At 38.2% G+C, this 16,394-nt stretch overlaps 1 protein-coding gene across 1 annotated transcript; it reads left to right on the forward strand.

The window, feature by feature from the left end:
* The first annotated feature begins 8,397 nt into the window (after window positions 1-8,397).
* On the forward strand, window positions 8,398-15,618 carry LOC127636007 (nuclear receptor subfamily 2 group F member 1-A). The gene is made up of 3 exons (XM_052116357.1): window positions 8,398-9,752; window positions 10,957-11,484; window positions 13,836-15,618. Exons 1-3 carry the CDS (start codon window positions 9,320-9,322, stop codon window positions 14,108-14,110), a joined length of 1,236 nt encoding a protein of 411 aa, XP_051972317.1. The 5' UTR covers window positions 8,398-9,319; the 3' UTR covers window positions 14,111-15,618.
* Window positions 15,619-16,394: the final 776 nt, after the last annotated feature.

A 16,394-nucleotide genomic window follows, 5' to 3' on the forward strand; every position in this document is an offset into this window, starting at 1 on the left:
CTGTTGCCTCATTCAGTGCACATCAGTGCTTTCATGGTTATCCTTCATCATTGTGTTTTCAGTTATAGAATAGAATTATATTGTTTAAGATGATCATAATTTATGCATGTATGTGTACTTTACTAATAATAGGTCTCAAAAGCTGTATTTGCTAAAATATCCTGGATGTATTTAAATGCGCTGCTTAATTCATTGTCACATAATATATTACACTAACTAATTTACACTGTTTGCCATTTAACCTAAAAATGTCCTTTATGTGGCCTAAATTAACTGTTTTTATTCAATAAAAAAATATTAAACTTATATAGACTGGACCTGTCTATATACATTACACCAACAAAAGTATGTTTTAATGGTCAGCTCAGGTAAAAATAGCTCGCTAAAGTAACACATGCATGTTTGAACATTTTACACTTTTTACATTTTGTAAATGTGTCACTGATTTATTAATCATGTCAGTTAGTTTCTATTCTATTAAATAAGCAAAAATGAACAGTTGCAACACAGAAAAGGTGTAAGCTTGCCTTTGTGTTATCTCCTTTTTATTCTCCCACTGTCAAGTTTCTTTTACCTCTGTCTCTTGCTTTTTATTAGTTTTATTGGTCCTTTTCCCCTTTGTCTCTTGTTTATATCATGTACCTAATTTTGTGCTCAGAGGTCAGGGAGTTTACTGCTGAAAGGAATTTAAGATCTGCAGGATGTTCAATTCACTGAAAGAAAACATACACAGATTTCCATGCAGGAAGTCCCTCACTAACTGCTGTCCTAACATGGGGTTTAAAGGGGACATTTGGATTGCCACAGCTGCCTCTTTATTGGTTCTCTTTCACTTCGAAAACTTGCTGTTTCACAAATATTTGAAATAAAAAGCTGTGGTGACCTATACCTATATTTATCAAAAGCTGATGTTTTGAGAGGTGTGGGGGGTTCCTACTTTTGGAAATGTGTGTTTAGGAATGACGGCTGCATTATTTTACTTTGCAGACAGATAGAACTGAAAGAAGAAAAGAAGACTTTCAATATGCAGTACAAGAGTGTAAACAGAGATGTAGGCACTGGTTTTGCATTTTATGAATGAGTATGTGTTTGTGTCAGGGTATGCGTGTGTATTAGTTTATGCCACAAAGTACATACTGTATATACTATAAAACATAATCCAACCACTTTTTTCCACCTTAACTGTGTTTTTCCACCTTATCTCTGCTGATATCTCATAGCCGCCAGTCTTTTAGTATCTGAAAAAGAAACAGAGAAAAAAATGTACTTATTAAAGTTTCAAGTACCCCTTTAGCTGTTAATACACAGAAAATAATGTAGACAAGGAGTTAATCCCTCAGTATCAGTGCAACCATCTATAAACTATCACTAAACACAGTGTCAAGGCCCTTTGCAGACATACTCTGATAAAGGGGAAAAAAGTCAGGGACAAAAGTTTTTTGGTGGCCAAATTGCCTTATCTGGTGAGCCTTCACCATGGACATGTGTTAGACAAAACTGAGTGTAAGTGTTCAAAACCTTACACAAGTCAGGTTCTTTGTCAAAAAGATTTCATTTTTGGAAGATAGTAATAATGAGAAACCTTTTGCTTAGTGACTGGAAGGACATTGTCTAAGCAAAACTTGAATACCCCTCTTGATCTGATTCCTGATTTGATGTTTGTTGTTTAAATTGAGAGCAGAAGGCCTGATACAGACCTACTGCTCAGATTTTGGTGAAATGTGGATTCTTGTCATCTTCTTACATGTTGCAAGCAACTATGTGCTGCTAGAAGTGAGACTAAACAGATACCAATGTGATATGCATTGTTTACATAGATATACTACACCACACCCTAAACAATTAGTTCTGTAGTTATGAATCCTAACAGCAAGTCTTACAACTTAAGCACATCTAAATGAATGGATAGAGTATGACTACTAAAAGAAGGTAATAATAGAAACTTCAGAAGTGCTTGTTTTATTAAATTACATGCTATTATGTAGATAAATATATTGCATGCACATACATATTGTCATATGTAAAATTTGAAAGCTGTTTTCAACCTTTTTGACTCAAAGGGCCCCCATCAACCAGGAAGACATTTGCACGCCCCCTCAATGCCCCAGAAGGTCGCACAGGCTACATTTCGCACAGACTATAATGAAAGAAATTATAATCTGCATTTTCAATGGAGTGAGCAATATGCCATTTTACATGCTGTAATCTTTTTCAAAAAATGTTAAGTCATATTGAGCCCACCTTGGAAGTTTGCTGAGGCCCCAAGTGGGCCCCGGCCCTGTGGTTGATAACTGAAAATGTTGAAATTTTGAAATGGTGGGATAGTGATGAACTGTCAGAACTGTGTGTCAAATCATAGCATAGTTTAATATCCAGTGTAAATAACCAAGCATAGTGCTTGAAGTGAGTTTAACAAACCAAAGGTTCATTCATAGATGAGAAACCAGATATTAAAGTCACTTCTGTCAGTCGTAATAACTTGTAACCAGTTTACTTGTGAAGGACCACTTTCACTATATAGCTGCACCTGCACCTGCTTCACACAGACATAAATGCTCTGTTGATTTGTATAATATTAATTTCTTGAAAATCTCAAAATAATTTGTAAGTTCTATTTCCAAGCCCAGCTGTCAATTAAGTCAGACATCCTCAACACTTATTTTTCAAATATTATATTTGCAAATTGTATTATCTATTTATGCCAGCTCACTCTGTGAGAGTATGTACAATTATGGTTGTGTCTGTGTGGAGCTTATCTAAATCGAACAAAACATCCTTTTGAGACATTCGGGGAAATCCTCAATTATAGAAACAATAAAAAATAAAAAAAGCTAATAATGTTTCTGTTTTCTTTCTTTTTTTCAGCAAAACAATGTGTTATTTTATGGATAAGTGTTAGGGTTTCATTTAGGGTTAGTCTGTAGTTATTTCAGATAGCTTTATATTATATGACTTTATACAGAAGTCCATGCTGCCCTACAAAGCCAAAATGTCTAGCTTTGATTGTCCAGCCATATGTGGATTATAAAGTAGTCCCACTCGGTGAAATCTGAATCCGAGTTGAGGCACACTTGTCTGTCACAGTTCCATATTTTGAGAGACCCTATTTCAGTTACTACTGCATTTTGCCTTGACATGGCAGATATGTCTCCAAAAGTGTTTATGTGAGGATTACATTCAGGTGTATGGGATCGAAACTATATTTAGCAGAGTATAAAACAATTATAAATGAATATAAAGTCCCCACCACCATGCAAATCAAAAGTGTGCAAGTGTGTGCGGCTACAGGCTCAGAGCTCCTTATGAGTCCCTCTCACACCATCCCTTTGTCCCTGATACCACACCAAAATGACTTGATGCCTGAGGTTGTGAATGTAGGTACACATACACCTGTAATAATTCTATAGCAATATAAGTACCATTTACAATACAATAATGCTACAACTGTTTTGTAATTAAACCACTTATATGAAATGCAAAGTCAGACAATAGGACTCTTTATCTGTAGACTATTCATGCAGGTGTACATTATCACAATTCTTAAAGCAATTAATCTCATCTGTCTTCCAGCATGAATTTGCCCATGACAGACGAAATTCCAATTAAATGCCTGCTACGGGGTCGGTTTAAGCAGACCATTATGAATATGTGAGGCGACTCTCTATATACCTGCAGTCTCTTATCTTTCTTTCTCTTGCGGATTCTTCCTCTTGTGTTAAGCGGTTTGCTATGAATACAGCTTTGCTCTTGTTCGGACATGTGTTGTAAAACAAAGGCAAACGTGCTGAAAAGTGCCATGTAAATCATTTAAGCAGATAAAAGTTGGGTGGGTGTTGTATGGATGTAGGCTAGTATACATTTCGTGCTGAATTCCTTTAGAACTAACTTGACCCGTAGTTTCCTGAAACTAATAGCGGGGAATCCCATGCAATAACAAAGTTTAATGGCCGCTGATAGGTCTGGACTGATGTATTTTAGAGAAACTTTTTTTTACCACCACGCTATACATCTGTATCGTTGCCGTCAGATTTAATTAAGTCGATTTGATGCTGGAAGCATTAAATACTTTGGTGCCATATGGTTTCATGCTTTCTGAGGGAATTTCAAAAGCGTAGGTATGCTAATTAATGTGGGTCTGGGCATGTTTTAACTGCAGACTGATGTATATTATCTTGGTATCTGAGACCATACAAAATACTGAGCACATAAGCTCTAAATAGATGATGTTTGTGAGCAATACAGCCATTACTTCGAGCATAAAGGTCCAGTCTCTGGAATTAAGCTATACTACCACAAGCTAACTAAACATCGCCTCCTTTTCAACAATAACAGCCTCCACTTTTTCATAATTAATTCGGAATTTGAGAATGCATTAAGATTTGTGGGCCACTTGAACTGTCGATATGGCTGTAAAAATAGCGATATTGCCCACATGTTTCTCTACTGTCTCCCATATCACAATCAATAGTGCCCCAGACATTATTATCAGATTATATATTTATCCTATAAAATATTACCATAGCAACATGGCAAATGACGTCTGTAGCTTCTCGGTAACTGCTAGGCCTAAATTCAATATCTCCATATTTGTAAACTAACCGATGTGCCCAAAATGCCTTCATTCTAATAAACACAACTGGTATATTCAAATAGTTAATTATTTATGCCCACTTCTTGCTAAACTTTAATGAGCGAGTCACCTGTTCAATAGATCACATCTCTCCCCTACCCTTTCCATTAAGAGCGATTAGATGATGTCCATTGAAAGTTGCTGATCCATAGAGAAAATAGCAGTGGATAAAAGGCGATTTCAAGTGACCTTCTCGTCCCTTTCACACTTATGTGAGCCCCCAAATAGTTAGGGATCAAATTGAACAAAAGCCCCCTCCTCTTCCCTTTCAATTCACTTCTACTCAAACTGACAAAACCACCACTGCATGAGAGGCGCGCAACGTGTTAAAAAAAGAGGGTAATCTCCACTGACCAAAATAATACCAAACTAGAGAAATGTATCTGTCCTGGCGTTGAAATAGTTTTCTTCAACTCAATACTAAAACAAAGATGTTGATTTCTTAAAAAAAAAAAAAAAACTTTATCGGATGTCTTAGGTTAAAATAGCTTATCAAGTTGCTGTTCATCACATCTCATTTATCGGCTATTTTAATCTAAAACATGTTTGGTTTCAAGGATGTGTTCAAGGTCTTACTTTCTAGCCTACTGATTAAAAGTCGTCATATTCAAATCATATTTATAAATACGACTTTCTTACAACAATTGCATTTCTAAGCAATAATTGCATTTCATTTCTAAAATGTGCACATGGCTGGCCTGGTGCAAAAGCATTTCAGCCATTTATTTAGTATACGTTATGAAGCCATTGTAATGTAGGCTATAAATCCAATTCAGTTACAAGTAGAGTTAGTAGTGTTCTTGAACACAAAGTTAGTCGGTTAAACAAGTGCATTGCTCACGAGGCAGATAGGCAGAAACAACAAAAATCAGATATTTAGTGTTGTTAATGCGTTTGCTAAACGTTAGATTTTACATTTAGTATTATCAACGGTCTTTTGAAAGTCAACTAGATAGGCTATCAAAAGTGTCTGCTAAAATGTGGAAATATTGCATCCCTGCTGTGTCCTTCGAGTTTTCACTAGGCTATCTAACTCGAGCGGATTTACATTTGGGCTCACTTGGTAGGAGGTCCGCCGTTCATGCTATTTTATTATTGTGGTAGTTCTTGTATAGGGAATATCTATAAGACTTATGGTATAGCAAGGACGTTGTTTATTGCGATTTTAAACGAGGTTGCACGATAATTAAGAGGCATAACACCTCCTTACAAATTTCATGGGGTGCTCTGAAACGAATAATTGTATTATGATTATTATGATTATCATAATTATTATTATTGGCATTATAATTAATTGTGATATATGTACCACTTCTTATAACATTTTCTAACATAAAGAGTCATCTCTTAGGCCAGTACTTATTTCAAATACATAGAAGTAGCATGGTGATCACAAAATAAGCTTATGAGTTAACTTATTTTATTATAATCACTTTATAATGCTAATTGCACTTATATATGAAACATTAAAACTCTCTTAAGGCTTTTTTTTTAACTAACTTCTTACTTTCAGTAACAGCGAGACGTTAATTACTCAACTCATGACAAATGAATGCTTTAAGCAAGTAATTTACATTCCTCCTTTGTGTTTAGAATTAACTCATTACAAGCCCTATCTCTAAAAAAAAAGACATGATATGGTCCCAAAAATCATAGGAAGTCATCATACTTAAATGTGCTCTAATATCTTTAACTGGATCCATTTGTCTTGGGTTGTGTTTCTAATATGTAGGCAGTCAAAACAAGCTTGTCTTTCATAGTCTACTTGTCTTTCAAAGTAATTTGAGAGAGACATATTTAGAAAGCGTTTTTTCCCCCCAAACTACTTTTAAATTTCTTTATTTGTTGTATCAGTGGATGCGTGAGTTCCACTTTAATCTGAACAGGTGTATCGTATAAATAGTTCATTTAATCCACTGACGTTATCACTTAGACAAACAGACTGCTATTGATCTTCCCATTACGAGATCATGCAAGCCGAATAACATGTGAAAAGGTGTTTCGTAAAGGCGAACGTTCCGTCATGTTTAGCATCATTTCTTTTTTCTTTTTAAAAATTTCTAAGATCAAATAGTTATCAATTAGTCTAGTGTTAGTGATGAATAGAATTCTACTTTCGCGTTGCATTCACCTGGGTGTCCTAATTTGATATGCTTTAAAGATTTTAGTTTGAAAGTTTACGTCTATACATGACAAGATGGTTTTTATATGAAATGCAACTAATGCCGGAATTGTATAAAGTAATAAAATGACTTGCCTTTAAAATATGGACCAAATTGAGAAACCGATCGCCGATCCCAAGTGATTCCCACCAGTCGCTGGGCGCTCGTACTTTGAATGTCCAAGTGTCCACTTTACCATCTCTTCAGTGCTGCTTTCATGCGTGCCTTGTGTTCCCATTCGCTGTCCCGCTCCCCCTCTCCCCTCTCGCTCTCTTCCCTATCTGTGGAGTAAAACCTTGATTGTACACTTACAGAAGTTTCTCTTTGTTCGTTTTAATCTTATTCGTTTCACCCTTTCAAAGAACAGAAGACAGCAGCGTGCGTTTCTGCGGATCGATGTGAAACGGAGGAAGCTCCGCGGTTGAGGTTAAAACACCACGAAATGGTTTCGTGAACGCTTGGATGTCAATGTTTTGCTTCCCCTTCTTGTACACACTCTTTCTCATGCTTGGAGCTCTTGGAGTTCATGTTTAAGAAAGTTCTGATAACTAGAGTCTGTCAGAGGATATACGAAGAGGTTTATATTTGTCTCATATACTCTGTTCTTGTTTAAGCATTTGCACGATGGCAATAGACAACAATGCTTATCCTCAAAAAAAAAAAAAATCTAAATTCAGACACTGCTCATTTTAAACCGGCGTAATGTTGAACAAGTTACACTCATGAACAAAAAAAATCGAGATCTTAAGTTTTGCAAATATAGCATTAAAATAAATTAAATAAACATGCATCCCAAAGCGTAAACCGTCTCTGAGCTACATTTGATAGGCTAAACATGCTTGGTAACAATAAATTAGTCGTTCTAATGCCGTTGTAATTGTCTACTGTACGCTAGATGGCAGCCCGATCCAGACATTATAATCCTGTAAAGCGCAGCCTTCGGCATTCATGCACAGAATGCCGGTTTGCCTATGCATTATAGGCTACGTAGAAACGTCCCTCTTTAACAAATCAGTAAAAACACTCTGAAACACGACATTAGTCTACTTCACTAGGATTCGTCTTTCATATTATTGCTATATGCTTGGTTTGTGTTCCCAGTCACTGATTTGGTGTTCCGTTATTCTGATATATATAAACAATCAAACTAGTGGTGCAAATACGTTTGATTCATCGTTTAGCCTACACTGTGTGCTAATATTATTTGCATACAGGAATATGGTTTATGCATTGAGCTAAGCGATTTCGAGCTCTTTTTGTTGTATTAAAATTACGTAAAAGGGTAATGGGGTCGTCATAGTTCAAATCTGGAGGGTGTATTTGGGTATTTTTGTAATTAAGACTATAGCGTTGAACAAAGCACTCTAAAGTTTGAGGGGCTCGCGCCAGTCCCTCCACCTCGCGCGCATTTGTTTATATTTCACGTGCGCGATTAGTTCAGTCGTTGCTTCATCCCGCTTTTCGCCGCTTCTTTCTGGGGTTTCTTCCTCTTTTGTGACAAAAGTGAGTCCATTTTAATCGGGTTTCAAAGTAAATAGCAGCGCAGGGCGAGCGCAATGTAAATTGTGCTTGTCAGAGCCCTCAGTCGTAGGTAGCGCGGAGCGAGGACTCTAACCAATGGAGTGAAGGAGGTTTGGCTAACCTTAGCCTCCCATTTTCTCTCTCCCCCCGCGATGCAGGGTTCTGACCAGTCAGTCGCCTTTGATTATCAGTTGCCAGCAGCCCCTCTCTTGGCTCCTTGACACGAGCACCATATAAGGCGCAGCGATCTCCATAGAAACGTGTCAGTTTCAATAGTAGTGTCAAAGTTCACTATATACAGACATTCGCGCAGATCTCCGTTTCGGAAACATTGCTCCGCTGGTACTCCGTTAAAACGCATTCTTTTTTGGGGGGGTCTCGGTTTCGTACATATTCCATCAGGTTTTTTTTTCTTCTTCTTCTTTTCCTTGCTCTGTTCCTACTGGAGAGGTGAAACTAAATGGGCACTCCGACGACGTTGTTGTTGTTTTTTTCTGCTGGACCAGATGAGCTTTATTCATGAACATAGATAGCGAAATCCGTTCTTCAGTGTTGCCTCCTCTTCAATCGCGAAGACGGAGAGAGGAGCAAGGAAGAAAAAAAGAAGGGAATTTATTTTGCACAGCACCTTGGATCTGCGAGCAACAGAAAGCCATTCTTTTTGCTTCAGCATCAATGTGAAGAATTTTCATTGCGACATTTTTTAAGAAAACTGGTTTCTTTTCATAACGTCTGGGATCGCTTTCTCGATACGCGATTGGGTTCCCGAATGGCTGGCTGCAATTTACCTTGGAACTGGCCTCCTGACAATTGCATATCCTGATCGGGTGTCTTTCTATCTTCTCCAGTATTTTGAATGTATTTAATCATTTTCTGCTCCTACTTTTTTCTATGAGATTGAGTGCTCCGATCTGACTTCGCGCTGCCGTTCGTCCAAGGCTTCCCTTTTCCCTGCTCCGATATCCGAGCGACCAGTTCGCTTGAAAGCACTTTTCGGGCCCGAGATATGGCAATGGTAGTTAGCGTTTGGCGAGATCCGCAGGAAGACGTGGCCGGAGGACCTCCGAGCGGCCCCAATCCAGCAGCTCAGCCGGCGAGGGAGCAACAGCAGGCGGCGTCAGCAGCACCACACACTCCGCAAACACCCAGTCAGCCAGGACCCCCGTCCACACCGGGCACGGCTGGCGACAAGGGCAGTCAAAATTCTGGACAGAGTCAGCAGCATATAGAATGTGTTGTTTGCGGGGACAAATCGAGCGGCAAGCACTATGGTCAATTCACCTGCGAGGGATGCAAAAGTTTCTTCAAGAGGAGTGTCCGAAGGAACTTAACATATACATGTCGTGCCAACAGGAACTGTCCTATTGACCAGCATCATCGTAATCAGTGCCAATATTGTCGGCTAAAGAAGTGCTTAAAAGTGGGCATGCGGCGGGAAGGTGAATATATTTTTCTAAACGCAATACACTGTTCCTACACACAGGGCTTCTGCGTGCACAGCACGCGCAGGTTACATAAAGGTCGCACTGACTGTACACATGCAAACGCGAAATAAATTTGGCTTGCGTGCTTAAGAGTGTCAGGGGCGCGTACAGGGAGTTGTACAAATCCGCGCGCATAGACAAGATCAGCATGCAACCAATAAAAGTCGTTTTGGCAGCACAGCATATGATCGTTTAAGCAAGCAGCAATGCGCCCGTTTCAACTTATTATTACAGCTCCTTACTGAAATAAGGGGCTAGAGCTTTTACCACTGAAATAAGTTGTATTAAGCTGTTGTTTTTCGACGTAGCCGCGAGTAAATGTCTAGAGGCCTGTCTGTCCCATTTCAACCTCAGCTGTGTGAGAACAATGGCCTTAGCAACTTGCAGCCCACTCTTATTAACTGAGTTTAACGAAAGTGCCTTTTTCCTCTATATTTGTCTTAAAAAACGTAAGAATAGGCCTATATATGTATATTTATTTGAAACGTTGTCGTTATGCTCGATTGTAGATAATACCTTTTTCCTATGCCATAGTTGTTGGAATTATAATCATCGCATTGCCTGTAAACTTAATACTATATATATAATACTATATATATATATATATATATATATATATATATATATATATATATATATATATATATATATATATATATATATATATATATAAGCTTGTGTTTTATGTCAAATATTATTAGAACGTGACAGCTGAATAAAACTGAGGCTGCTTGTGTTGAACTACATATGATTTATAGTTTCACACAGATTAGTGTTGATTTAAGCTTGCTCCTTGTCAGCTATAATGTTTACTACTTACTTGCAACTCCGACAAAAACGCATGAAATAATCTAAATCTATATTTGCTTGTGTGTAAATATAGAGTCTAGATATTTAGCCCACATACAAATGTTAACAGTAGGCTACTATCACTTAATAATCGACGTGGTTAATCGGATGAGGACCTCAAAGTCTATGTGAATTACACCCTTAATTTTCTTCGAATAGAAGTGCAGTACATAGTTTGTGATAAACATGTATTTTTGTAGCTATGAAGCAGTGGTTTAGATCACTCATTCACTCGCAGTGAAGCTTCCACATCAATGATGTTTCTCAGTTCTGGATGTACATTTCCTCTCCCTTTCTTTCTTTTTGTCAGCGGTTCAGCGAGGAAGAATGCCTCCAACCCAACCGAACCCGGGCCAATATGCGCTAACGAACGGGGATCCTCTGAACGGGCATTGTTATCTCTCCGGATACATCTCGTTACTGCTGCGGGCCGAGCCTTATCCTACGTCTCGCTATGGCAGCCAGTGCATGCAGCCCAATAATATTATGGGGATCGAGAACATCTGTGAGCTCGCAGCTCGCCTGCTCTTCAGTGCTGTGGAATGGGCGAGGAACATCCCTTTCTTTCCAGACCTGCAGATCACCGACCAGGTGTCCCTGCTCAGACTGACATGGAGCGAGTTGTTTGTGCTAAACGCGGCGCAGTGCTCCATGCCCCTGCATGTGGCCCCGCTGCTCGCCGCTGCCGGCCTGCACGCTTCGCCGATGTCGGCCGACCGCGTTGTGGCCTTCATGGATCACATTCGTATCTTCCAGGAGCAGGTGGAGAAGCTCAAAGCTCTGCACGTCGATTCCGCAGAGTACAGCTGCATCAAGGCAATAGTGCTTTTCACGTCAGGTGAGTGTTTGAGACGAGGCCTACTAAACGAGATAAGGGGGTAGTGCCTTACAGAGAGGATAAGCATTGACATTTATAGCTGACTAGTGCTACTCAAGCAGACTTTGTATTTTAAAAATCACTTTAGTATACGTGTATGGGTGATGTAAAAATATGTGATGCAAAACAAAATGTCGATTTTTATTGTGGTCAACAAAGATGTAGCCTATTGTTAACATAGCATTAGTGGGCGCTGATAAGTATATCATTTGTTATGCATAGTACAGCATAAACCTGAACAAAAATAAAATCCAGGGAAAAAAATCTATAGGTTTGACAGTAACCTGTGTTTGGGAAAATTCGAGAAAATGTTATAAATAAATATAAAATCAAGTAATTGTAGATGATACACATACACATCTGAAACCATTACTGTTTAGAAAAAGCTTTCTACCGAGGCCTTCATTAGATATACGTGATTATAGGCGCAATTATAGGGTGATATTTTGAAGGCAAAAATATCCATTAGACTTTGGTAGCTGTCCTTTAAATAATGAGTTCATTTACACAACAGTAAAAACAAAAGAACGATAAAAGTTAACAATTTTCACAAAGAAGTGTTCTACACCAAGTGACCAATTGCGTTGTAACTGGTGTGTATTACTAAGTATAAAATTACATTTTATAACATTATTTTGTATATTATTTATACTACGTGTACATTTTATGTTTCAGTTGTGACGATTTTGCCTTCGACTGCTATATTATTTCAATTGATTGTATTATATTATTTGAATATTTTAATAGTTTGAATTATACACGTTGTTGGGGGGGTTGAACGTAGAACGACTAGTTTTCTAGTATCTACAAAGCATATTTTAAGTGCAAGCCAGAAAGGAAAGCATAGGAACTATTGTATATACTTAGCAATTAAGCAGACGTGTCGCTTATTGCTTTTGAAACAAGACAAGCATATCTTCCTGATTATTTTGTGCCGTGCAGTCATAAAATGTGCAGTATACTTTCTGCCTTAAGGTTATAATAGGAGCATTTAAGTTAAGTGTAAGTAGGCCACGGTCGGTTGGGCATTGTGTGTTCTTTCTTTAGTTTTCAGAACGATGCGTCATTGTTGATGAACGTATGGATAACCTGCATTTTTAAATCTAAAAATATCGTATCGCACAATGTATAGGCTATATATCAACGTATATGCACATATACAATATAAATATCGTAACAAATATCGTATCGTAAAAGTATCGCACAGAACCTTATTTTCTGTTCATAAAGATGAATTACTTTCAAAGGAGTCCGATATCTGGGGTTTTTACTGGATAACCCCTTTAGAATAACTTGAAAAATGCGTCTAGTCGGTGCCTTGCACTTCAGTAAATCAGGTTCGTAATCCATAATCCGTCAGAGCAATATGTGTTAATGATAACTATATCTTAGTTCTGATTTGTTGGCAGGCCGAAAGCGATGCTATCTTAAAGTTGGGACATATGGTCAAATTTTTTTCACGTGCTGGATTAATAATTAATAACGCGCCTCTCTCGAGTTCAGACTTAAATGTAAATCGTTAAGTAACCTATTAACAAAGACATTCCTACACATGCAAAAAACATTACAGTGTGTTTTGTTACACTCTCTCTCTCTCTCTCTCTCTCTCTCTCTCTCTCTCTCTCTCTCTCTCTCTCTCTCTCTTCAGTTCTCTTTGCACAAGCTGGCTGCAGCAGAAAGTGGCCCATAAGGTCACATTACTGAGAGATTTTAGCAAGGACTTAACACAGTTCAGAAGTTCGGAAGGTTATTGTATTTGACCGCAGTGCGCTCCAGTCCAGTGCAATTAAGATCAGTCTCTGAGGCATGTTGCATACCACGCCCTTACACTATCACACAAGTTGACGAAAAAACATAAACTCTCTTTTGAGTAGCTTTATCAAAGATGCAATATTAGAATAGTGACAGTACTTTAGCTCTAATGGCTCGGTAGCATCTGGAGAGTAATTAGGTCATAATTCGGTTCTCTTTCAAATATGTAGATATTGCCATATATTCCAGAAGACATGGCCGCCTTGTTGATGCTCCCCAATCGAGTGCGAGTTCAAAGCTTTCTTCTTTGCGTATACGCTTTGCTTAGTCTGATTTGTGAACGTGCGTATAGAATGTACCCTACAACGCAGGAAGTACGTCGTATTACTCTCGATGGATTGCATAGTGGTATTGTTTATTTATATTACAGGCAGCCGTATACGCTGCGTGATGCATGATGTAGGGCTCATGTTTGTTCATCTCACTTTGTCAACAACACGTAACGCTGATGCTGAATGATAACCTAGGCCTATTTTCTGTGCTGTGTTTTGTCTGCTCAGACGCTTGCGGCCTGTCGGATGCCGCGCACATCGAGAGCCTGCAAGAGAAGTCTCAGTGCGCCCTGGAGGAGTACGTGAGGAGCCAGTACCCGAACCAGCCCAGTCGCTTCGGCAAGCTTTTACTGCGGCTGCCTTCTCTGCGCACAGTCTCTTCGTCAGTAATTGAACAGCTGTTCTTCGTTCGCTTGGTAGGTAAAACTCCCATTGAAACCCTCATCAGGGATATGTTATTATCCGGGAGCAGCTTCAACTGGCCCTACATGTCCATTCAATGATCCGAATGAGCGAATGAAACAAAAAGACTAAAGGACCAAAATTCTGCAACCCCTTTCAAGAAGACTATATATAGGACCTAATTTCTGACCACTTAGGAAGACACTTTTTTTTTTTTTTTTTTTTTTTTTTTTGTCTTCTGGGACCGAAATGGAATATGTAATGTACAAAGATTAAAGGACTGGACTTGCTCCGTGTAAATCCATTGTCAACTCGTCATCAAGAACACTCTTCATTTTGTAAAACACTAGTCTTTTTTTTTTCTTCTTTTTTTCTTTCTTCTTTGTAAAGAACAAAATACGTGCAAATAAAATGAATTACATGATATGCGCAGTAAATGAGCAAGACTTAGCGGGAAAGTAATGTTTCCAAGCAATTATAAGAAATGTCCTGTGTCTATGTATCTCTGTTTTGTATTTTTTCTGGTTCTAAACCAGTTTTTCTGTGATTCTATACTAATGATTTTTGATATAACCTTTTGCTTCTTATAATGAGTGCGATATTTGTTGTTGAAGCTATGTTCTCCAAGAATTAAAATTGAAGAAAGATGTTAGACAAATATGACAGTCCAATCGCAATGACAATATACTGATGTTTGAACCTCCCCCACTTGATGCTATGGACATGCAACTTCAGCAAAACTGACCTCATGGACATTTTAAGGAGAGGACACCGGTGAAACTTTTTTTTCTTGGTCGTGTGTGTGTGCGTGCGTGCGTGCGTGCGCACGAGTGTGTGTTGAGTCAATCATCAGCCAGAGTTAAAAGACATGAAAATCAAAAGCACTTTTAATATATCATTTTCAAATCCATTTTGTTTGTTTCGTCCTGATATTTTCGCTATTTCTTTTTTGTTATTATTATTATTATTGGATGTTGCCTTTAATTTTTGCTCAATCCATGATATGCCTGTGCTGAAGGGTCGCGTGATAAAAGTTGTGTGATGGTGACTATACTATTAAAAAGGAAATAGGCAACACTGTCTCGCTCTCAGCAAATTCAATGTTGTTCATGCTATTGATATATAAGCCATTCTGATGGCGGGGCTTTGGGTTGTGCTTTAAATGGATGTAGTGGTGCCAAAGGAAATAATTTATTTCTGTTTGGTAAGGAAGGACAACTGAAAAACATAGGGTTGTTTCATTAAAACGTTTTGTTGTTGACATGTATGTTGATATTACATTTCAAACCTTCCGAGAACTTTCCGGTGATCCATCAAGGGAATTTTTGAAATACTATAAAACCTTAGAATACCACAGATGTTACAAATGCAAGCATTTGAATGCATTTGAGCGGCATATTTATTCTCTGTGCTCTCTTTGGTGAGAATGTGCGTTTTCTATATTATCTGGAGGCAACACATCGTGCGCAGAATAAAATTTGTGTGACGTTGCTGCCGACTGGTTCAAAGATCTATGCCTATTTCAGCTCATTAATGTTTAATATTTTTCCCAGGCTGAACTGAAATACTTGCTCACAGTCCAGGGAAAGATGAACAGAAATGCCAGCCCTCTAATAAGGCAATGAGGTTTTCTTCTTTACCACATTTTTGAGAAACAAAGACGAGAGAAAAAGAAAACAAATGCATCTAGACAAACTATTACTTTGAGGTGACAGTGAACGGATCTGTGTTAGGACAGATGTTTTCACTAGGAACGTAGCAGCAGTTATAGCCCTTGTATGATCAATCAAAGATATGTATAATGCCGCATGTAAGCCGGTCGATAGGAACACTAAATATGATGCATTGAACCGAGATAGGGAGAAATGCATGTGCAGACTCGTATGATTGGCCAGAACCATGAAAGGAAAGCATGCGATTGTCCTTAATATACACCTATATATATATTTACGTTGTAGAGTTATAGAACTTCTGCTGAACCTAGTGTCACTGACATTTTTATCAAGTGCTGTTTTTTTATATCCAATCATTATGTTAGTTATCGGTTTGTTTCCCATAAGGAGAGCTTTACCTAAAAACAGAAATAAAACGCGGGTTTATTTTTCCCCTGCACTAATTATGTGTGAATCAGATCGTTTTTTAGTAAACCTACAAGGTAATACTGGCGTTGACATATGTTTCATGCAAATAATATTTTGGCTTGTAGGCGCAGTTTTAAGCTGTTTGTGGTTCAGCATATAATATGAAGTTCAAACTGGTTGCAAGTGGGTAAAATATTCCATTCTCTTTTTATTCGAAAAATACAAATGTACTATTTACATATGTTCGCAAAGGCCGATAATGCCTTGTAGCGTTAATTTCAACAGCGTTTATAGCCTGTTGATT

Source organism: Xyrauchen texanus, chromosome 4 (genome assembly GCF_025860055.1).
Source record: "Xyrauchen texanus isolate HMW12.3.18 chromosome 4, RBS_HiC_50CHRs, whole genome shotgun sequence".
Taxonomy (NCBI): Eukaryota; Metazoa; Chordata; class Actinopteri; order Cypriniformes; family Catostomidae; genus Xyrauchen; species Xyrauchen texanus.